This window comes from Colossoma macropomum, unplaced genomic scaffold (genome assembly GCF_904425465.1).
Source record: "Colossoma macropomum unplaced genomic scaffold, Colossoma_macropomum, whole genome shotgun sequence".
NCBI classification, from domain to species: Eukaryota; Metazoa; Chordata; class Actinopteri; order Characiformes; family Serrasalmidae; genus Colossoma; species Colossoma macropomum.
In genome coordinates this window covers 3,256,345-3,279,846 of record NW_023495761.1, presented here as the reverse complement: position 1 = coordinate 3,279,846, position 23,502 = coordinate 3,256,345, and the positions used below count along the sequence as shown (strand labels likewise).

The following is a 23,502-nucleotide window of genomic DNA, read 5'->3' as shown; positions in this document are numbered from 1 at the left end:
GGGCCATAATATTAAAGGAACAATATGTAATACATTTACTGTACCAAATCATAAAATGACCATCATATGTCAGCAAAGATTAAGGAAACAAGTCTGTTTGTGTTTTGGCCTATGATCCCATCCACTGCCCATTTCCCAGTACCATTTCGACATCCCAGTTTGAAAGATATGAAACAAATTAGCCGGCAAACACAGCCTGCTGCAGCCATGAAAGCAAGCAAACAAACTGGTTCAACAGAGATGACATTAGATTCTACCTGACCTAAAAAGCCTCGGCATCCTTCTAAAAAGACTCTATGACCGGAGACGCAGTAAAACACAAGTAAATACTGGTGATGCATTTAATGCAGGATGGAAACAGCTTAGAGCCCAGAAAGACTTTAAGATGGATGCTGAGTTGGCTAATTTTCTCCTGAACAGGTAAGCACAGAGCTTTAGCTAAGGTTAGCTAACCTTACATTGAGCAGTATGAAAGAAGCCTGGAAAGTAGTAACTCCATCTCCAGAATGTGTACTTTTGGAGCAGTGGGCTTTTGGTTTCGGGATAACAGGCTTAGCTTTGGTTATCGTACATAGACAGCCATGCATCTAGCTAACACTGATAGACTTATAAAAAATCCACAAGAGCTGGTTTATAATTTGCAAACAATAAAAGCATTGCAAATGTGTACATTAGCTGATCAACTTACAGCGTAGGACTCATTGTCACTTGCCATTGTCAAACTTTACTGTTGCATTCGTCTAGCACTTGTAAACGTAGGGACCTGGCACCCACACGAGCATCGAGTCTGGTGAGGAGGGGGTGTTGCAGACAAATTGCTCCAATATTTTGAATTTGGACTGCAGTACCCATTCTAAACACTTGCTGTCAGTATTATATAAATAGCTCCTTTAACACATTATATGCTCATCGTGGACCTGTACATAACAGTAGTGATGCACAATTGTAGATGATTGTTCACAAGTGCAACGTTTAGCATGCATTCACATTAGCAGGCAACAGAAAGACAAGTGACTAGTTATTTGCTATGCCCATTTGCTAGGTCCAAGGTCCTCAGCCTCTACTCTCTGAGCTGCTTGTTCCTGAAATTTTGTTCCTATTCCCAATAGTATCATGCAAAAAATATGGAAGGGAAACGTGTAAACTTATACATGCAGTTCTTAATTTAAACAGTGACACATATATAGTCCATATTTTTATTTTTTCTCTAGAAAGCTAAACAGTGCACACCAACACGTGACAAGAGCTTTCTCAAACACATGCACAAGAAATATGCCTTACATAATATTAGCGACTTGTCACCTCCTAGTGTGAACATACATTTATTTATAGTTTTCCCTTAATCTAGCTTGTAGGAAACCAAAACTGGTAATTGTATAGGAGAGGACAGTGTTCCTAACTTACTACATTACTGCAACAAGATTGTATTTCCAGCAATTTTGGGCCATTTCCTTTGGTCAAGTGTAACTGGCATTTTCAAATAAAAATAGAAGTTACAAGGTTTTGATATGACAGTAATGATATACCATTGCTTGTATTTTACAGAATCCACTAGAAAGTGTGACATTTCTGGTGGAAGGTAGAAAATGATGCTTAATTACACGTAATGAGACCATATGTGTAATCTGCATACAATTGAAGGTGACACAGTCTAGCTCACTGCTCATTTCCATACAAAACAGGGGCCAGTTGGTACATGGCATCCTCTCAGGGGCCACACTGGTTGGTCTCCATGTCTGAAATCCGTCCAGTGGGCTGACAGGGGGACGTCCAACCAAGCTACAGGAAACAGCACAGTCACACTACTGCACCAGATGGCGATGACTAGCCAATCAGAGCCAAGCAATCTGCACCCATACTGTGAGCGTGCCAACTGTCCATTCAGGAGCAGTTTGTAGTAATCAGAGAGCCATAAGTACAGAGAGAGAGAGTTTACTGCATTCATGTGGGTGGGCTTTATACGTATATATATGTACTTCCATTGAAGAGTTTGGGTAATTATGTTATTTTGATCAGTAAATTAATAAATTCTAATATAAATTAGACATTACACAAAGCAAAATGCCTAACATATATATAATATAGAGCCAAAAGTATGTGGACACTTGACCATCACTACCATATGAGCTTCTTGGCACATCAACAATGGGCATTAATATGGAGTTGGCCACCCCTTTAATAGCCATCACCCTTTTCTGAAGGCTTCCCACAAGATTTTGGAGTGTGTCTGTGGGAATTTATGCCCATTTAGTCAAAACAGCATTTGTGAGGTCAGTCGCTGATGGATGAGAAGGCCTGGCCCACAATCTACATTCCAGTATATCCCAAAGGTGTTCAGTGGTGGAATGGACCTCACTTTGTGCACAGGGGCAGTCATGCTGAAACAAGAAAGGGCCTTTCCTAAACGGTTGCCATAAAGTTTGAAGCATATAATTGTCTAAAATGTCTTGGATGGATGATCCATTATTCTTCCTCTGCCAAACTTTACTGTTGCCACTATGCATTCGAATAGGTAGTGTTCTCCTGGCATCTTCCAAACCCAAACTTGTCCATCAGACTACCAGATGGTGAAGCATGATTTATCACCCTGTAGAACATGTTTCCACTGCTCCAGAGTCCAGTGGTGGCCTGCTTTACACCACTCTAGCCAACGTTTTGCATTGTGCGTAGTCATCTTAGGGTTTGTGCGAAACTGCTTCACCATAACCCATTTACTGAAGCTCCCCACTCACATTTTTTGTGCAGTTGTTTCCAGAGGCAGCTTGGAGCTCTGCAGTGAGTGATGCAACAGAGGATAGGCGATTTTTAGGAGCTATACCCTTCAGCAATGGTGTGAGTTTGTGGCTAAGCTGTTGTTGTTCCTAGACACTTCCATTTTGTAATAATAGGACTTACAGTTGACCAAGGCAGATCTAGCAGGGGATCTCACAAACTGACTTGTGGTAAAGGTGGCAACCTATGACAGTGCCACATTTGAAGTCACTGAGCTCTTCAGCACAATCCATTCTACTCCCAGTGTTTGTCTTTGGCTATGTGCTTGATTTTATATACCTGTTAGCAATGGGTGTAACTAATACATCTGAACACAGTAATCAGAAGACGTGTCCACATACTTTTGGCCATATCGTATATATCAATGTTGGAAAAATTATTTAATTTACTACTAATAAAACACAAAAATCAATTCTTCCACCAAGCAATGTTGTTGGTTAGTAACAATTTTGTTTTTAGTATCAATTCATGTGTGGCCTTAAGTGTGTATATCAACTGTTTTCTAGATCTGTTTTTAAAGTACAATACTATGTCAAATTTAAAGACCACTCTACATTCTTAATCTTTTCAAGCTTCTTAAAGTCATTTGAAACCTACTAGCATATTAGCATCATTTTACACACATATCTGCAAAGGTAGTGTATGTTTGAGAGGAAAGGAATAATAGCTTGATCCACTTACAGGCTCTTAAAACAAGACACAGCAGTGGCCAACAGAGCGTCTAGATAAAAATCAATAGTAAAGAAAACCACAAGATGCTAACTTCACAGCACTTGAAAATAGAGTTCCGCAGGTTAACTGCTACACTCCAGCACCCAAAGGCAGCTTCATCAGCCCTAATTGAATTAGGCCGAAGGTCTGCTGCAGGCGCGGTACAGAAGACAGGAACGTATAGCTGTCCTGTTCATTCATTTTTCCTTTGAAAGGGAGATCAGCTGGCTATGCACTACTGGTTAATCTTCCGTGCCACTTTTTATATTAAATCAAAGCCAAACAACGGCGAGTGATGACCAACAACTGCTCTTCATTTCTCCGGCCCATTGAGTCCTATACTGCTCCAGCAGGCTTTTTTTTTCCCTTCTGCTTTTTTCCCCCTTTTCTCTCACTTCTCTTATTTAAGCCATCATTTTTTGGCCGTGTCAGACGTCGTCAGTCATGTGTGCTGGCAGGCGATGCTGAAGGTCAGTTACAGTAAGGCGCACACACCTATTATGGGTATAAACACACATTCTCGCGCACACACACATACATACACTGAAGGATCTACAGTGGAGGTGAGCCAGTGCTGGGGGTGTTAATATCTGACCTTACAAGAATTTGGTTTGATTACAGTTCTTTGGGAAATGATGTGTACTGTATGTCCAAAAGTATTCGGATACTAACTCTAGTTAGTTCTATTAGCTACTTTAAGGTGCAGCCATTGCCGACACAGCTTGTTTATTTTCCTAGAAAAGCACTGCTAATAAAATGAGATGTTCTGGAGAGCAGCAACATGAGCCTAAAATCACCATGTCGAGCAAGAGCGGTATAAAGCCCCTCAGCACTGGGCTGTGGAGCAGTGGAACTTCGTCTTATGGAGTGATGGAACTCCATCCAACCCAACCCCTCTGGGATGATTTGGAGTAGAGTTAGTGATTCAGAACTAATCATCTAACATCAATATCTGTGCCCAGTTGCAAAAAACACCTTAAGATTTTCCCTTAAGTATCTTAAGGGTAGGTTTTCCTTTACCAAAGGAAATTTGTTAAGGGTGTTGCATGAAACCTCTCGAGCGTTTCTCTTAGCAAAGGTGACTGAGGTATTACTGTAGTCCTCTTATTAACCAGCTACTCCTGCCAAGATGAAAAAGTATCTGCTTAGTGTAACCGTTGGCAAAGAGACTCTGACTCTCAGTGGACACCCTACACTGAGAATGTGAACATGAAGAATATCTCACATGTCTTACGTATTTTCGGATGAAAACTCCACTGTAACTGGTTCATGGACATTTTTAATATAGCTTAAAGGAAAATTTTTCTTTTGACAAAGACACATGTTGGATTATTGCATGCCAGCTAACAACCTTTCAGTTTTTCTCTAAAAAAAATAATTTCTTGACTTCATGGCTGCAGCTGTGCAAGCTAGGTAGACTAACACAGCTCACAACACCCGGTCTGAGCATGTGTTATTATAAAAATAAATGTGTATCTAGATTATATATTTTATGTACATTTAACTTATTTTGAAGACACTATTTCCTTCAGCACATAGCCCTATATTGACTAAAACGTATTAAGCTTTGATAGGCGGAGTCGTGGAAATGTGACAAAAACAGGTACTTACTGGCTAATAGAGCAGTGGTCGAGGTCATCTTCCAATGTGAAATATTTAGCTTTGCATTAAGCAACAGTCAAATCTGTACTCTCTCATTTTAACTGCATAGCATTCTCTTTATCACCAACAAAGTGCACAGGGATATTCTCCTCCTCAAACGTCCCCAAACACAGCCATTTCTTCAACTTCTCATGTTGGCTAATAATTTTAAGGGAGCATTTTTCCTTACCTTAAATAATCCTAAGGGAAATAGCAGTTAAGGAACTTTATTCAACACTTTATTCAACACATGAAGGATTACTTAAGGGAAGGTCAGAAAATTTGATGATTGATGACGATTTCATGTAGAAACCCTAAAGTAATACCCTAAGGGTTTTTTGTGCAACACACTTAACCTTAGGAAAAACGTAAGGGTAATCTTCAAAGGGAAAATTCAACTCAAGGTGTTTTATGACACCAGGCACTAACCTTGCTAATGCTCTTGTCGCTGAATGCAATCAAATCCTCAGAGCAATGTTCTAACATCTAGTGTAAAGCTTTCCCACAAGAGTAGAGACTGTTACTGAAGCAAAGAAGACTCCCTACTAATACCCTTGGTTTTAGAAGAAAAGATGAGCAGGTGTCTACAAACTTTTGGACAAAGAGTATCATAAAATCTGATTATTTCAACGATTCAATTTAATTTGCTTTTTTTCAAATTGTTTTTGTAAATACAAATACAAATAAGGCTGGAGGAACTATTCAAACAGTAGTAGAATACAGACAATAACAAGGTCACATAGCGTCTCTGATCCTAAGCACCACTCTTATCAAGCAGCAAAAGCTACTTGAGTGCTATTAGTGCCCTCTTGTGGAGAAGCTGCCTACTAAATGTGAGTGAGCGAGTGATTGAGTGAGTGAGCTAAAAGTCAATTCCATTGGTAAAAACAATATGGCTACTTTTTTCCATTTTACATTTGAAAGTAGAATTTTATTTTGGTCAGAAATTAGTGCAAACTTTATTAAAATTATTGTAAAACCTTAGAATTGATTTCCAAAATTCAAAATTCCGAAACTGATGCACTCGAATCTTTATCACAATGCACTCATTATGTTTGCATGTGTTGGGGCCATTTTGCTGCAGTGGCATGATCTATACAAAACTCCATATTGCAATAAAATTCCTACATTTTACACAGTATACATTACAATATACAGGTGTATGCAAAGGTTTGGACACACTGGTCACATGACATGTTTTGTTAAATTTCTAAGTGAAAACACAACCTCTACAGGGAACACACTTCTGCACATTTTAATGTACACGGTTAATATATTATGGTTGTTTATATACTGAATTTAACATACTAGGAAAAAAATGTCACATGCAAAAATGTGGCATGTAGAGAATGTGTTAACTTATTTTCACTCAGACAATCAACAAAACACGTAACCTGACCAGAGGTATACTGCTCTAAACACAATGGTGGACCCTTGAGATAATATTGTTAACAACTAGCCTGCATTATTTTGGACAAATTATTTATGTTTGTTGGGTCATATAAATGCTTCAATTCATCATAACACTCATGGAAACACAGTTTTAGTCAATTTGTTCAAAGCATGCATCAAACATCATTTGTCAGATTCTACAGATGAGGTCATTTAACCCTGTCTTCTAGTTCTTTCTTTTGCATTCTCTCTCTCACCTGCACTCCTGCTCTTTGCGCCTCTGGGCGAGGTATTTCTTCTTGACGTTCTGCAGCTCGTGGACTAGCCTCTCAATCTCATACTTGTATTCCTGCGTCTGAGACTCATACATGTTGAGTTCTGATGACAAAGCCTGAAAAAAGTAGACAACACAACAATTACATCATGAAAAGAATCAACACTTCTACTTTCTCTGTGTTTTTTCCTTGTAGTTACACTTAAAAATGTGAACCAGAAGTATTCATTTTAACTAGCATGCTCTTTCACAGGTAGTGGTTATATTCATTCTAAAATGACCTTAACTTTTAGAAGTCACAGTCAGCACCAGCAATAACAAAAGCTTGCCATAATTTGAAGAATTGGATCAGAATTTTCAAGAATGACAGTTTATACATATCAGTAAAAAGAGCTTAAAGAACTAAGGTTGTTTACATAAACAAATTGGGAGTGTTGACTAGAACCTGTTGCTACAAAATGTAAATTGAATGTAATTCAATATACTAACTATATAATTACTTATGTAATTACATCAAAAGTACACTCACAATGACAATAACTCAAGATGAGAACTGCAGCTAATACATCCCATCAGGTCCATAAATACTTGGACATCAATAAATGTACTGTTATTTTAGCTGCCTACCACGGCACAGTAGAGTTGAAATCCAAATCAAGTAAAAGGTGTACGACTTACAAGCATTTTTATATATTGCGCCCATCCTATTTTTAGGGGTTCAAAAGTAACTGGACAATTACCTTTGGCTGCTCAGCTGTTCTAGTGTATTATTCCCTCTCTATTTCACTTACAAGAACACAGATAATTGGTCTACAGTGGATTTCAAATGTGCCATTAACATTTCTAAACTGTTGATGTTAACTCTAAATTTGAAGTCCAAACAGCTTCCACTGCCAGTATAGCAAGCCATCACTACCTTGAAAACTCAGAATGAACCCATCAGAGAGACAGCAATGCACTGGTGAGCTCAGAAACTCCAAAAGGCCCAGAGGACAACAGAAAACAACTGTGTGGATGACAGAAGAATTCTTCCCCCTCACAACAGCTGGCCAGATCAAGGACACCCTCCAGGAGGTATCCATATCTGTGTCAAAGTCAACAATCAAGAGACTTCACCTGTATTCTGTATTCACAGTAAATACAGAGTGTTTACCACAAGATGTAAACCATTGGCAAACCTCAAAAACAGGAAGGGCAGAATTTGCCAAAAAAACATCTAAAAAAGCCCGTACAGTTCTGGAACAACATCTTCTTGACTGATGAGACAAAGATCAACTTGTGCCAGAAAGATGGGAATGGAAGGAACTACTACCCATGATCCAAAGCATACCACTTCATGTAGTGCTGTGGCAAGGGCATGCACGGCTGTCAATGGGACTGGGCCCCCTTATATTCATTGATGATCTGACTGCTGACAAAAAGAGCAGGATTCATTCTGAAGTGTATAGGGCTATATTACCTGCTCTGATCCAGCCAAATCCTTCAAAATTAATTGGACGGTGCTTCACAGTGCAGATAGATAATGACCCAAAGCGTGCTGCACCAAGGCAACGAAATGAACTGTTCTGCAATGACCAAGTCAATCTGCTGTCCTCAGTCCAACTGAGTATGTATTTCACTGATTGGTGGAAAAACTGAAGGTAAAACCCCAAGAACAAGCGTGTTTTTGAAGACAGTTACAGTAAAGGTGTGGCAGAGCATCACTAGGGAAGGAATCAAGCAAATGGTGGTGTCTATGGGCTCCAGACTTCAGGAAGGCACTGACTGCAAAGGATTTGCAACCAAGTTTTAAAAGTGACAGTTGATTTTGTCCAATTACTTTTGATGTATGAAAATGGCTATGTATGGAAATGGCTATGTATGGAAATGGCTATGTATGGAAATGGCTGTAATCCCTACACTGGTCACATGATTTGGATATAAAAACTATCAAATTAAAGATGAAAGTCTGCAATTTAAGATTATATTCATAAGCTTATTACAAGTCCAATATCCTGATGGTATCAGCAAAAAGAGCTTAAAGAACTGTGAAGGTCTGAAAGGTTGTTTACTTAAATAAAAAAAGAAGTTGTTGAAACAGAACGTAAATATAAATCAAATGTACATGTAATTCATTACATATCGTGCTCCTTATGTAACTAGATTTAAATACTTATGTAATGCGGATTAAATTAATTGAAAAAAGACAATAATAACACTAGATTTTAAGGGTTAAACTGAATTCTTGGGGAGCTCTCAGTATGTGTAAGTCCAGTGTGAAGGCTAAGTGGCTGAAACAGATATGGTTGTTGCCTGACATGTCTGACTACAGCGATTCTCTCAGGGTCATCTCCTGGCGATTTCCCAGCACTGATTCGAGCAGACGTTGGCCGGGCTTTAACTGTCAATCATCTGGACGTCTCTGCCCCCGACAACCCACCCTGGGTGAGTGACCAATTTGCAGAGCCCTACCATCAAACACTGGCTTTGGCTATCAGACTCGTGCCTTTTTAAAGGAGATTACAGCAGAGAAAGTAAGAAAAAAGGAGGGCGCAAGAGTAAATAGGGGGTAAAGAAATGGAGGGACAGAGAGTGAGAGAGAGAGAGAGAGAGAGAGAGAAAGAGGGAGAATGAAAGATACTGAGAGAGAAGGAGAAGGAATGATTAAAGATTGAGACAAAGCGAGTGGGAGAAGAAAAAAAAAGCCCCAAATGTGCTGTCTAGCCAAGGGGGCCTGTCAGGCAGCTGCAGAATTGAAGAGGTTTCTGGGAAGCTGAGTGCTTCTTCTGCCGAATAAAAGAGAAAAAATAAATAAAGAAATAAAAAAGCTGAACTAACTCACCGAGTCCCATTTAACAGGTTTATTTAAGAGCCTCGGCTCTCTGCTAGTAAATAAATGGGCCTCAATACGGGTTAGGCCTGCAGGCTACAGCTGGCCATGTTCTCATAATGAATCTCCATACAGGACTGCTGATCTAAGATCAGATTTCGCCATGTCTATAAAAATCTCACTCCAGAGCACAAAAGTGATCCCGCTGCAGCACTTATGCTGAATTGCACGTGTAAAACTTTGCAGAACAACTCAGCTGACTTAGGATCAGCCTAACTTTCTGTATCCTTTATTGTGTAGTGCTTTATATGCCAGTCCCAAAGAAACATTTCCATGTTATGAAAATGAAATAGAATATAAAGTATTCTGATTCTGACACTAATAAACAATTGATGGCTTGCAAAATTATGATTTATATACCTCTCAGCCAATCATAATCATTTCTGAGCATTCCTTCGAGGGGGAAACTTTGACAGAAACTCCTTAAAACAAACCTACAGTAAGAATGGCGGTGGTAGTACATTGGGCATAATTATTAGACTAAGAAATGGTGGAAACATTTTTTAATGAATTACTGAGGATTGTATGATTCCTGACACATGCTATTCTGATCATCTGGAGGGTGGAGCTGTTTTTATTTCATCCCATTCCATTTTGGATTAAACCATGTTTTCACAGCTCAGTAAGAAAACGATTAACAGTCAGAATGATGCTGGCGCCATGGTAAGCTTAATCTTGGTGAATACTTGCTAAAAATCATTTTAATATGATGTCTAACACTTAATAACATTACAAAAGAATGTTGAGGTCTGTTAGCAAATAGTTTTTCTTAAATAAGATGCTAACAGCTAACTTGATAAGTCAGATTGATTAAACTGTGGTGTTCACATTTGTGTAAAAATATTGTGTATGAAGGTAAACATTAATGCGCTTGCATGCATGCCATTCCTTTTGTTGTTTTATTAAAGTTTGCTGACTAGCATCTAACATTGCTCTGATTAACTCCAGTGTTAGCTTTAATATCAGCTTATCTGTAGGGGCAGTTAAAATCTCTGTTGCTGTTATCTTCATCTTATTAAACAAGAAAACTTGCCCCTTTAACTCTGAGTGACTAATAGATTTCCCTGGATTGATTAATGTAAACATGGCTCCCAGAATCCTTTTTGTTCACTTTGAATCAGCCTACAGTCATATTTTCTCAATTCACAAACATGTACATATTGTAAAGCCAGTTTATTTTCAAACTGTCCTACTGAACATTTTAGTCTGTTAGTACAGGTGGTACTAATGCCTTCAGGCTGACGTAACAGCAATAACAAAGGTAGGTGGAGCTTTCGTAGAATTTTGCAAACAGTCAATAACACTCATTTTCCACTTTATTAGAAACACCAACCTTGTACTTCCACTTACTGACCACTATATTTAAAAACATCTACCTTGCATTTCATTCACTGTCTTACAGATCCACTATATAGATGTACAATTACAGACTGAAGCCCATCCGTCGTCATTGGTCAGTTTCAGGGGTTTGTGCACACATCAGAGTCACTGCTAGGTCCACCACACAAAAATCCAGTCAAGAGCAGCACTGTGGTCAGAAACTGACCACAGATGAAAGGGGTAGAGGATGGCCAAAATTGAGTAACATGTTCTTTTACAGTCCCTTCAGTTCTCGGGTGTGTGGTACAAACTTCAAAGTACTGGGTAATTATTTTGGGGAGCATGATAGTAAGCTCTGAAGGCATGATGGCAGTCTAACTAAATTACACCGAAACGCCCAAAGGGTTCCACACTGGGTAAGTTTGAGGACCAGGTAGTTATATAACATGAAAAGTGTCTCACATAGTATCAGTTATTAAATCAATCAATCAATCAATCAACCTTTATTTAAGCTTAGACTACACTGAGGGTGACCCTCATTTGCGGTGTACACTATTGAAAAAGATGGTTCTTCAAGGCTTCTTTAGTAAAGAAAATGATTCTATAGAACTATAGATTTCTTGCATCATGAAAGGGTTCTTTAGGTTGATGGAGACTGTGCTCTAGTAGATGGTTCTATATAAAACCTTTATGAAAAGGGTTCTATATAGCACCAAAAAGGGTTCTTTTATTGTTACGCTGTCAGGCTTGTTACAATAGAAGAACCTTTTTTCAAAGAGCAAAGCAACGACTTTGACAGCTGTAGGAGACGCACAAGCCATTTGAACGTTTTTACTTCTTACTTTGTGCACAAACAGAAAATGGATACTTTTAAGATCACATTTGACCGACAGCCGATTTGGTCAGACTCTGAAGATGAGACTATACTAAGACTACAGTACACTAGTCGACTTTTCAGTCAGCAGCTGTGACAGAAGAACACCTAAACAACCTGGAATTAGCCAGAAATGAACCAAATACCATTCGCCAAACAAAATAGGCTGTAAGATGCTTTACAGACTAGCTGGAACAAAACAACATTAATACTGATCTAGCAAAAAATGACAAAACTGAGCTAAACTTGATATTGCGGCAGTTCTATGGTTCAGTCCGTAACAGTTACTTCAAAAGGCGAGGCTTACAGCATAATGTGCAGCGAGAGAGCGGAGTTCGTTACTCTGACATAGCAACAGGCTGCTTCGTAAGGAACCATAATTTGGCGGAATGAATTGCTAACATTAAAACATATTACATACCACGTTCACGGCCCAATTTATTTATTTATTACTTTATTTAACTGTTGTATAAAAGCAATAGAACACTCGAGGTCATGCCTTCAGCTCGTGCGTGCGAACAAATCACAGCCGTGTTGTTATTTCGTGATAACACACTCCCTCTCGTGTTCTATTTCTTAAGAGGCAGGTGTTTGTAATAAAGTGGCCTTCAAATGTATATGTGTCTAGATTCTTATTACATCGAAACATGTGAAGTAAGAGCTTTTGCCTACCATATAAGTAGAAAAATGGAAACCAATGAATAACCTCATTAATCTCCTACTAGAGCCTACACTTCTGTTCAGATCAATTGTACAAATGTAGTTATACTCTTACAAAGAGCATTTTGTATCACATCTATAGCGATTAAATTGTTAGTTCAGCTGGAAAAGGGCAATTACTAAGAATCTCTTTCATCAGATATCTAACAACAAGCAGGAGCACTTTCAGAATAGTAATGAGCACAATTAAATATTCATTACTTAAACACTCAAAGGCAATGTTAATTAATGTTAATTTCCAAATGTGCAAGGGGAGAAAGTGATACTTCAATCAAAACAAAGAGAAATGGAGGTGATTTTTCACTTTAGCTTCTAAATGGGGCTTCTTTTTCCCCAATGTTAGCACTAGCGCTCAATCCTGTGAGAGGGTTGTTTAGTTAAAGCTTTGTCAGTTAACGCCTGCGGTGTGTAAGTCATTAGGCCTATGCTTGGTAATGAATTATCAGTAAATTAAACTTGAAGCGCCGCTGCCTTTGGGGTGCTAATACTCTGTGTGACGTGTTGAGAAAGGCCTGGAAAGTTCCACACACTGCGGATATGTAAAAGAATAGCCTCTGATTCTGCCGAGTTGAGGTGTTCTCTATCTTCAGACTTAGAATGAGTCATTTCTTTTAGAAGCACAGTTGACTGCCCGCAGTGCTGTGAGTCGACGTTGCTTCTTTACACTGATTTAGAAGCAGTTCATTTTGGCTGACATCTTAAAGGAGTAGTTTAGCAATGTTATTGTCTCCTTATCTCAAGTAAAGTGGATTAGCTGAGACATGTTTGTCTGAATATTCCTTCTTTAGTTTTGCTCTGGAGCTACAAGGCTAATGGAGTTCAATTGTGTTTGTAGTACAGAAAAAAATCAGGCTTCAAGGTGGCTGCTACTATTTTTAGTTTAGTTTAGTATGTACTATTGTCCATTTGTATAGATGTTCTGCTCATCTATTTCTTCAACCTTAAGGTGGGGTTCACATTGTGCTTTTTGTGAAGGCTGAAAAACATGAGGTGCACTGCGTTGTCTTTTTTCCATGCTGCTTCTGGTTGTGCTTATCTCTGTTAATAAGCAACAACAGCATCATCAGCTGTACTTGCTATCTATCATTTTGATATGTACAGGAAGAAAGATTTTATACTAGCCTAGAAAGTGACCCACTATGAACTAGCAAGCATAATGCTTCTAGCAAAAATAAGCTAAATTTAAAAAAAAAAAACTTTTTGTCATGATAATTTTAATCTGTCAAATCATACAGTTGCAGGTACCCAGCATCTGCAGCCAGTAATCCTTACTTAATTACAACTGTCACTATAGACCTGCCTTCCTTTCATCTAATTAGGTTTAACATGACTGTTTTGGGTTTAACTTTTTTTGCTTCTGTTTGCGGTTTTTGCAAAATACGTCTGTCCCATTGAAAACAAAAGACATGTATAATTTGAATCCCCCCTAACATTACAGATGCAGTGTTGCCAGAGTGGGCCGTTTCCTCAATTGAAGAACAGGGAAAACGTGCTTGGGCGAGAGGAGGCCATTGCCCTGCCCATTTGCATCTTTCGGCTGTAAACTGTAAACAGTGGAAACTGGAATGACTAGCGTAGTCTATACAGGTACACAAGTTTTTAAAATGTGTATGAGACATAATCATGCCTCTTTCGTTGCTTGCAATGTTATTTGTCTTTCTCATTGCATGGGATCTTGAGTCCTATCCTATACCGTGCATTTAAGTTAATAAAAGTACTATTCAGATGGGATAAGTTTTCCATGTGGAGGTGGGGTAATGTAATTTTACCACAGGATGTCTGTAGTGTTTATGACCAACTCACACGGGATAAGAAATTTTGTTATTAATGACAGAGATGGAAGTGGTTATTTGATTTACACAGTATCTTCACTCCAGGAACAAGTAGAAAATATGTCAAAACATTTAATTTAGCTGTTTCTTTCGTTTACTCTAATCCGTTTAGCATCTGTACAGGGTTGACAGATTGGTTCTATAGTTTCCAGCCCATGAAATGTTCAAAACTCACTGAAAGGGGTTTATCTTGCTCTCTTATGGAAATTGACTGTGTTATTAGCATTTTCATCAGCTTGGGAATTCACAGCTGAAAGTCACTGTATAAAATCTAACTTTTTCTGTAATTGTTATGGTAGGACAGCACATATTGGCCTGATTTGAGCCACAGAGAACTTCTGCTTCTTTTAGTGCTTCTATATGAAGAAATTCCTTTTTTCACGGACTATGGCAACATTTTTCTGACATGTCAGTTTACACAGGATCAATATATCCTGGGGTTGTTTGTATGGCTTATTTTGCAGGATGTAAAAGGCATCAGAATCTCTACAGACTGACAGACTGGGACATTTGGACGGGACTAAAATTACTGAGAAATTTATTTAATTATTTGTCATTTTTTTTTCCCAGGCGTTTCTCACATGATGTTATATAACATTTTTTAGTTCTTATCAGCAACAATAAAAACCAAACTCTAGTTTGGGGGATTTGGAGACCTCTCTAGTGGAAATGTGTAATTGCACACAACGTGCAGAAGAACATTTTGTAGCGTCAGTTGTTCTTTGGGCTCCATCCCTGAGCAGAGGAATCTGACTGTGAGAATATTCAAAGAGAACCCAGTCAAAACTTGACAAAATATGTGTCTTCTGAGGATGTAAGTGAATTATCTACTATTGTCATCATATCTTCATCAATATAATGATGGTTTTACATTTAAGTCCAAAATATCTAGGGTGACTTAAAGCAGTGCATGGACACTATATTTTCAGCATGTTTTCTCCTGACTCAGCAGTGCTGCTCCTTTCAATTTTAACAGAAAATCTAACATGGTCCAGCTTTTAATACTTATCTGCACATTTTCAAAGACAAGACTGTCTGTACTAGCAGTTCATAATCAATGTCATGTTGTATGTTGTATTGTGCTTGAAATGCTGACCTTCAGCTGTTTCTTGGATCTTTTTTTTTTAAACATTTGGTGGATTTTGAACATTCTTTGGCTGAAAATTCTAGACGCAATCGGGCAACCCTGTTCAGATGCCAAGCCACAGCCAGCCTCTGATTAGCCTGAAAGGCTAACTTCCAAAAACACAGTTCTGGTTACATCATATTCACCATAGGCATAAGAGCGGAAGGGTGTCTCATCACTATTTCATCCCTCCTCGTTCCGGCCTCGTACTTTTTTAATGGCGAAGGAATTAGGCCGTCTAAACCGTACAAAAAGCTGCGGGCGAGAGGACAGGCGAGACCAAAAATCCCCGACGACATTAGTGCTAGCCGCCTGCGGCCCGGGCCCGAGAGCTCTTAATTAGGCAGAGAGGTAACTAATTATTCATTCGCACGATGGAGGGAGCGGGGGGTGAGAGAAGAGAGGGATAAGTGGAGAAATGATTTATGGTCTGATAAAAGTCCTCAGTGTGGGGTGGCGGTTTGTGGTGGTGCTGGTGCTCATGGACTCTAGGGTGGATCTTCTGGCCCCTCAGTAGTACCAAGAGGTGGAAAAAAAGGAATTTTAGAGAAAGAGAGAGACAAAGAGGACCTTGAGCTGTTTGGTCTTTTCCCTCAGCGTCTGCTGGTAGATCTGAAGCTGTTCTGCTGCTTCTGGACCAGGCTGACGAGCTAGGATGTGCTTCAGCTCCACATACAGCTTCTCCTTCTCCTACAAACACAATCACACATATACACACAGCGTTAAGTCATTTGTCAAAGTACTACATTAAACATCCCCCAACTCTCCAGGTGGATATTAAGCACTCATTTTTGCTATTATTATTATTGTTATTATTATTCATGTATTAAGTAAGCCATGCAAACACACTCCTTTAACATGGAAACACAGAATTCTTTCACAATAGCACCACCAGTGAAGGAGACAGCGATACAGGACTTTTCAATTCAGTTGCAACAGCAAAGAAATCTTTTGTTCCAAGACTTTATTTTAGTCTGAGAAGTTATTTCACATATAAAGTGCGGATGAGTTATTTAGTAAAAAAAAAAGCAGTACTTTTTCTGCTCCAACTTTGCTCAGTCAATATAAGGAGCCTAAGAGCTTAATGAATTCTTGCATGCTTAATGAAATAGAATTATTTTAAGAAGAACCTTTAGTGACTTTGACTGACTGCCATAGCATATCAATATCAAGCATTTTCCCTCTGCCCAAGACATCTGCTGAAGCGTAGTCGTGCGAGCTGTGATGCAGATTAAGTTTAAAGCTGATTCAATTAAAAAACACAAAAAACAGAGAGCCTTACCTCTGTGCATTTCACAAACCCAAAATACACACCTATTTACATGCTTCTTCTGTTTTTCACAATTCAGTGACAGTTTGTTCCACTTATTTATACTTTTTTTTAGAGGCATTTTATGTAGTTTAATCTCGGTGCTAAAACTGTCAATTTGTGCTTCAACACTTGCAACTTTGACTCTGTTTGCACCTCATCTTCAGCACCTTCAGTAAAGTCTAAACTGGTTTTAAATGGTCCACTTGGTTTCCAATTTAACATGTTTAAGTACATAACTGGATGTCTGTTATGTGAAAATCACTAATAATTGCATTGTTTGTTGTAATCATGCATAATAAGTATAATAAACAGTACAATAAAGTCTAAAGACTTTGTCATGAAAATTATTGAGCATTAATTATTATCTAAATTCCCACTGTAATAGGATTTAATTGGCAGCATTTGATTCCTATGGTTCTAGTTAAAGTCAGGTTTTTTGCTTTATTTGACTGGAGCTAATGAGTCACCAATACTTCAAGATGTTTTTCATATTGTAAATTGCAGTTTTGGTCTTAATTGAACACAGACTGACATATTAATGAATCAAAAAGCTATAAATTTGCGATGCAAAATGCACATTAGCCTCTAAATAGTGATGACTAAAATTCAACTTCAGAGAATGGAACACTTCTTGAAGTATTAGACACTTTTTAAACTCCTGTTGAACTCCCTATAACTCTAAAGTAATGAACTCCAGAAGTCATCTGAATCGAGCTAGAAGAGTAAAATACCAAATTCTAATTACAATATCAAATTATAAGATACTGTGGATTTACACGCTAATTCATGTTCAAAAGTCCGCATTTTTTTTTGCATTATTACTAATGATGCAATTATTAGTATTTCACATAACACACGTCCAAATATGGGGAATACATAGTTCAGAATTGTCTAATTTGGGCTTTACTGAACAAATCCCAGGTGGTTGCTGAGATGTTGCTAGGCCATTGCTATGGAATCCCAGGTGGTTGCTGAGATGTTGCTAGGCTGTAAGGATTACATTCCTGGTGATTGCTAAGGTGTAGCCAAGCTTTTGCTATGTTATCCCAGGTGTTGCTATTGGTATGGAATCCCAGGAGGCCATTGCTATCTTATCCCAAGTGGTTGCTAATATGTGTGTGTGTCCGTGTGTGTGTGTGTGTGTGTGTGTTTGTGTGTGTATATATGTCTAGTAAGTAAGTTTGTATGTGTAGTAATAATAACAACATATGGGGCAGTGCAAGATGTATATTTTGTGACATCATCGAGTTAGATTTGAATTTTCCTTTTCTCAACATTCTGGCAATTATTTCTTATGGGAAAAAAAGTGTTTGAACGAACACTGTGAAAAACGTATGTGTGATCGGTCCCAAAAGCAAAAGCGCAATACTGCAGTTTTGTTTTGTCGAGCTAGCACAAACTGTGACCTGTGAAAACAGTACCAAAAAAAAAAAAGAGAACAGTAAACAATAGAGCCCCAACGTGTGTTCCTTAAAATAAAATGTTACTGATATAAGTATAGGATGGAGAAATAGTACAACACCTCACATACTGAATGCATTCTGAGGCTTTTCCCACACACACACACACACACACACACAAGCAATCACACACCACACACGTGTGGGTGCTGCTAATAGGATGGGCTGTATTGACCAGCTTATATTCATCAAGGTCTAATAGATTCAGCGTCCAGTTGCTAAGACACTTGCTTAACCAGAACATGGTGACATGAATAATGATAGGTTATTAATGCCACAAAGCTACAGGAAAAAGAGGGGTATTAAAAGAAGATCGATACGGTCTTTAGAGATCAAGATATATACGCATTTTTTTCATTTTCTTGATACACACACACATACTGAAGAATGCTGGTGTAGCATACTTTTCCGACTGTTTACCGCTGTCTCTCTCTCTAGCTCTCTCTCTCTGGTGCTCAAACCACTGAGGAGGCTTTATATTAATATTAATATATATTAAAGTGTAAATGGCATTCACTTCCTTAAATATATTTTAATACCCTATACAAGTTGGCACAGTTGTGCATGCTAATTAGATTCTGCAGCTCATGCGATCAAAATAAATAAATAAAATAATCTTTTTCTGATTTTAACAGCTCAGAAGGGAGCAATGCAGCTTCTCTCCCTTATTACACATCAACAAAAGTAAGCCTGAAGGGTTACTGTAGCTGTTTGACCTTCCAGTATTGTCAAATGGCTTAGCACGTTAGCAGTCAATGCTAATCAACGAATGTCATTACACATAAATGATTACAAATTTGTCTCAAACTGTAGCTTCAAACAGACTTTTCTGACACTGTATTACATACTGTTGTCTACAACAACGGACACAAGTATGTTGTATAGCTGAAAACAGTAGTTGCATTACTGTAACAGTACATTATGCAGTGTCGGAAGCCACATAAACAAGTCTATCTGGTAATACTTAACAACTTGATGCACTTTAGGCACCAAACTAATGAAGATTAAATATGTTACACTGCTTACGTGACATTTGACAAGGTATAACATGTATAGCATGTTATTTACAAATCCAGTTTCAAGGTTGGGACAGTAGATAAAATACAAGTAAAAACAGAAAGCAGTGATTTTGATAAATTGGGTTAGGGGGAAAACTGTGTAAACTTTATTTATTTTTTTATTTATTTATTTATTGACAAATTTCGTGTTAAAATTTGCTAGCTATTGGTGTCACATAGCATAGCTGAGATTCAAGGAAAAACAGGCCTCTTTCCTGCACTGGAAGCGCCGCAATAGACATGATGACTTTGGGGACATGGAGAAATTACAAGGCAGTAGCTCAGGACACGTCACTTTACAAGGACTCTACTGTCAGTTATTCTACTAATGTGACATATCAAAGGCTGTGCTTGTCACGCCTGTCATATGTAAGCATCAGATAGACGGCTATTCTAAGACAACCTCTATGGATCAGTGTCAGACATATGCCTACAGCAAATTAAGCACCACTGCATGAATAATAACAGTTGGCAATGCGCTTTGGTTGCGTTGATTAGAAACACGTTGTATGCCACGGCTATGAATAGAAAGAGTGTAAATACTCTGATTGCACCATCGTCCTTGAGTCATCAGTCATGACAAAGCTTTTTGGGCTTTCATCCTATAACCACCCCTCAAATCCCATGCTTTTTGTCTCCCTCCTTCTTCCCATATGCACTTACACACTCCTCCTTCGTCTGTTCTTCTTTTTCAGCCGCAGCATACCTAAATACATCCTCCTTACATAAGACATTCCTGAAATCCCCCCTCAAAGTTAAAAAAAGGCTTCAAACAGAATTGACTCATTTTTCTCCGCCATCAGCTTCGACAATCAAAAGGTAGACCCTCGTGGCACGGATCCTAGAGCATTTAAGGATACAGCATCTAGACAGGCATTAGCTACTGCACACTGTTGAAAATGCCAAGACCTCCAGTTTTGGAGGATTGACCATGCTGGACCTGCAAGCGTAGTCCATTCAGGCTGGAAATTAGAGTGGTGAGAGCCACAGAGGGAGTAGACAATACTACTGCCATCAATGCCCCTCTGAAGCTACACGCACTGAGATGCCATTACTCTAGTACTGTATAAATACTGTAGTATTTATTAGAGCTGTTATGAATAATTTATTAAACTGACTAAATAATTACCTTATCAAATAATTGTGACTGATTAGTTGTGACTGATTAGTTGTCAATTTGCATATTAACAAACATTTTAAATTCTATTTTAAACCCTCTGCACAGGTACATGTCTGCACAGGTACAAACAATGAAAACATACCATCAAAAATACAACAATGTCCTTCAAGTTCAACAGTGTACAATGAGTTTTCACTTTTCCAGAGGAAAGGTGCGTATTTGTACATTTTTATAACTTCTTTTGTAAAAAAAAATAAAAATAAAATAAAAAGCCTGGAGTCAAGACATGGAGTATGGAGCCAATGCAACCAAAAAACACAATTTCAATGGAATATGGCACAATTATGTTTCTTAACTAAACATACTGAAAGTGTACCCTTGAGGGTACCACCCCAGTGACAAGCAATGGACCCTGAAATGTACAGTTTAGTACCTTTTTTCTCAGAGCATAAGAAACACAGCCTGATGGATGCGCTCATTTTTGCTATGTATTGTTTTTATATAGATCATTCTGCCGAATTGGTTCACATCAAAAAGTTGAGTTTCAATGAGTTAAAAACACATTTCAGACTTTTAACTGACTTTGACTTTAGAAAAAAATCCTTTTCCTTTGAATGGCCCTATACCTTAATTATGTTTATTTTACTGAAAGAAATGATTGAACATTTCATTTTGTCAACAAAACAATCATAGCACCACCGAAATGTTACCAAATGTTTCAGTAGTGACAGTTTCGGTACTGACAATTTTAGCTAATTTTGAGCACAACTCAAAAACGCTAGCCAGTGCTTTGAACAGTTTTACACTTTCTGCTCTAAAATGCAGGGGTGTGGCTAAAATAGGGCTCCACCTATAGACTACAACAGTTTTTGTTGGTGGTGACAAGAAACTGAGGGCCAGCAGTTTTGAATAGGTATTATTTAAAATTAAACTCATGATGAATGTAAATCTTAAAAATTAACTTTAAAAGAAATGAAAAAGATCTTTTTAAAAACAGTAACAATTCCAAAACATATTGCTGGAAAAGACAAACAAGAAAGTCTTTTATATATATATATATATATATATATATATATATATATATATATATATATGTATATCTATCTATCTATATATATATATATATATATATATATGTGTGAACATAAATATATATATATATATATATATATATATATATATATATACATATATATATATATATATATATATATATATATATATATATATATATCAGAGAGAACTGAAGTCAGGACTGTGATTGGACCAAACCTGTACTTGAGTTTCAGATTCATTGAAGATTCAGACTCATTCGAGACATTCCTCTGTAGGATCTACTGGTAGAGAGCAGAATTCACGGTTCTGTCCACTCCAGTAAGTTGCCAAGGCTCTGAAGCAACAAAGCATCCTCACACCATCACACTACCGCGACCATGTTTGGCTGCGGGTATGGTGTTCTTAATGTGAAATGCAGTGTTAGTGTTACGCTAGATGTAAAAGGACCCCTGTCTTCCAAGAAGTTCTACTTTCGACTCATCAGCTCAGAACCTTTTTCCAAAAGGCTTTTGGGTCATCAAAGTGTTTACTGGAAAATGTGAGATGAGCCTTGGTTCCAGTGAGCCTCTTGATTAGAAGGGGTTTTAGTCATTTAGTTAGTTGTTTGGTGTTTTTGTGACTATATATATATATATATATATATATATATATATATACATATATATATATATATATATATATATCAGAGAGAACTTTTCTCTCTCTCTCTCTCTATGTATATATATATATATATATATATATATATATATATATATAATGTATGTATATTTAGTAAAAACATACTAAATTTGGTTTTTGGTTATTAGAAAATCAGCAGATTTACTAATTAAAATTTGATGTAGCAGGACATGATTTAATTGGATGACGTTGGAAACATCTTTGTTAATGGCCACATGCGGCCAGCTGAGGAGGGGGAGTGCGTTCATGTCTGTCGACACGCTGGAGCAGTGTAAATGCAGCGTCAACCCTGTTGCATTTATCTGATATGTAAAGAGTGTAATCTAACAAAGCCAAACCTTCTTGGATTTTTCTTTAGTTTGTTTCACAAGCAACACTTTTGAACATGCTGGTTAATCGAGTTTAAAGAACTCTGGAGGTCTACAGGGTTGTTTGCTTAAAGCTGAAGCTTACAGAACTCAAAACCGCAGGTGTCATGAGTCATAAAATGAAGGAATTATGTAAAGAACATAAATTGCATTGAATAAATAGGCCTGAAAAGTCAGAGAGAACTTTCTAGCGGTTAACTGTGAACACTCAGTGTGGGGTGTTTACACAGTGTGTGTTTAAAGCAGGGCCACAGCTGAGGTCTCTCTGCAAGAGCAGGTTCACCTGAGGGATTTATAAATAGGTTTCTCTCTGGGAGCCCCTGTGACTGCGGAGGGGGCATGCAGCCATTCAGACGCTGACAGTGGCTGCAGGAAGAGGCCAAGACCAAAAATCTCATTTAGAGAAGCGCAAGCTCTCCACACAGGCTTGGAGAAAATGAAGGGTCGCGGCACTGCTCTGAGAGCGGTATCAAATACAAAATACCACTGCCACAATTCCCCCTCCTTTTTAATGCCTGATTTTAAGTACCACATTCTGCCAACTCAGTGTAACTATTGTACTATATACAGCATTTTACGGCAGCATTTGTGCGCTGCTGAGACAAAGTCTGTCCCATTCTGAGGGCAGCATAAGTCTTCTAAGGTGCCTTACTTTGACCAAATTTGAAGGCAGCATTGCATGTATCCTTCTCGAAGAAGGCAATCCCACAATACACAATTCAGTTTGATAAACAAGATGGACGGGGCTGTTGTTTCCACCGACCAACGCGTAATCTCTTGTCTTCTGTCTTTACAGTTTTGACTGACTGTCTGTATAACATATTTGACTTATTCGTGTTTGCTGGAAAACATTCCTGAGGATACATTTGGGCAGTTTGCTTGTGTAACGCAACCTGAGAGGCTGCATTGGTAACTCATT

The 23,502-nt window shown here is 38.1% G+C and overlaps 1 protein-coding gene across 1 annotated transcript in view; it reads right to left on the bottom strand.

Moving 5' to 3' along the window:
- Positions 1–23,502, bottom strand: part of cfap58 (cilia and flagella associated protein 58) — a 219,745-nt gene that overhangs the window by 40,088 nt on the left and 156,155 nt on the right. Inside the window, exons 16-17 of the mRNA XM_036563477.1 lie at positions 16,102–16,221; positions 6,774–6,907 (exon numbers count right to left, since the gene is read on the bottom strand). Coding sequence (XP_036419370.1) covers positions 6,774–6,907; positions 16,102–16,221 — 254 coding nt within the window. The remainder of the gene's footprint in view (positions 1–6,773; positions 6,908–16,101; positions 16,222–23,502) is intronic.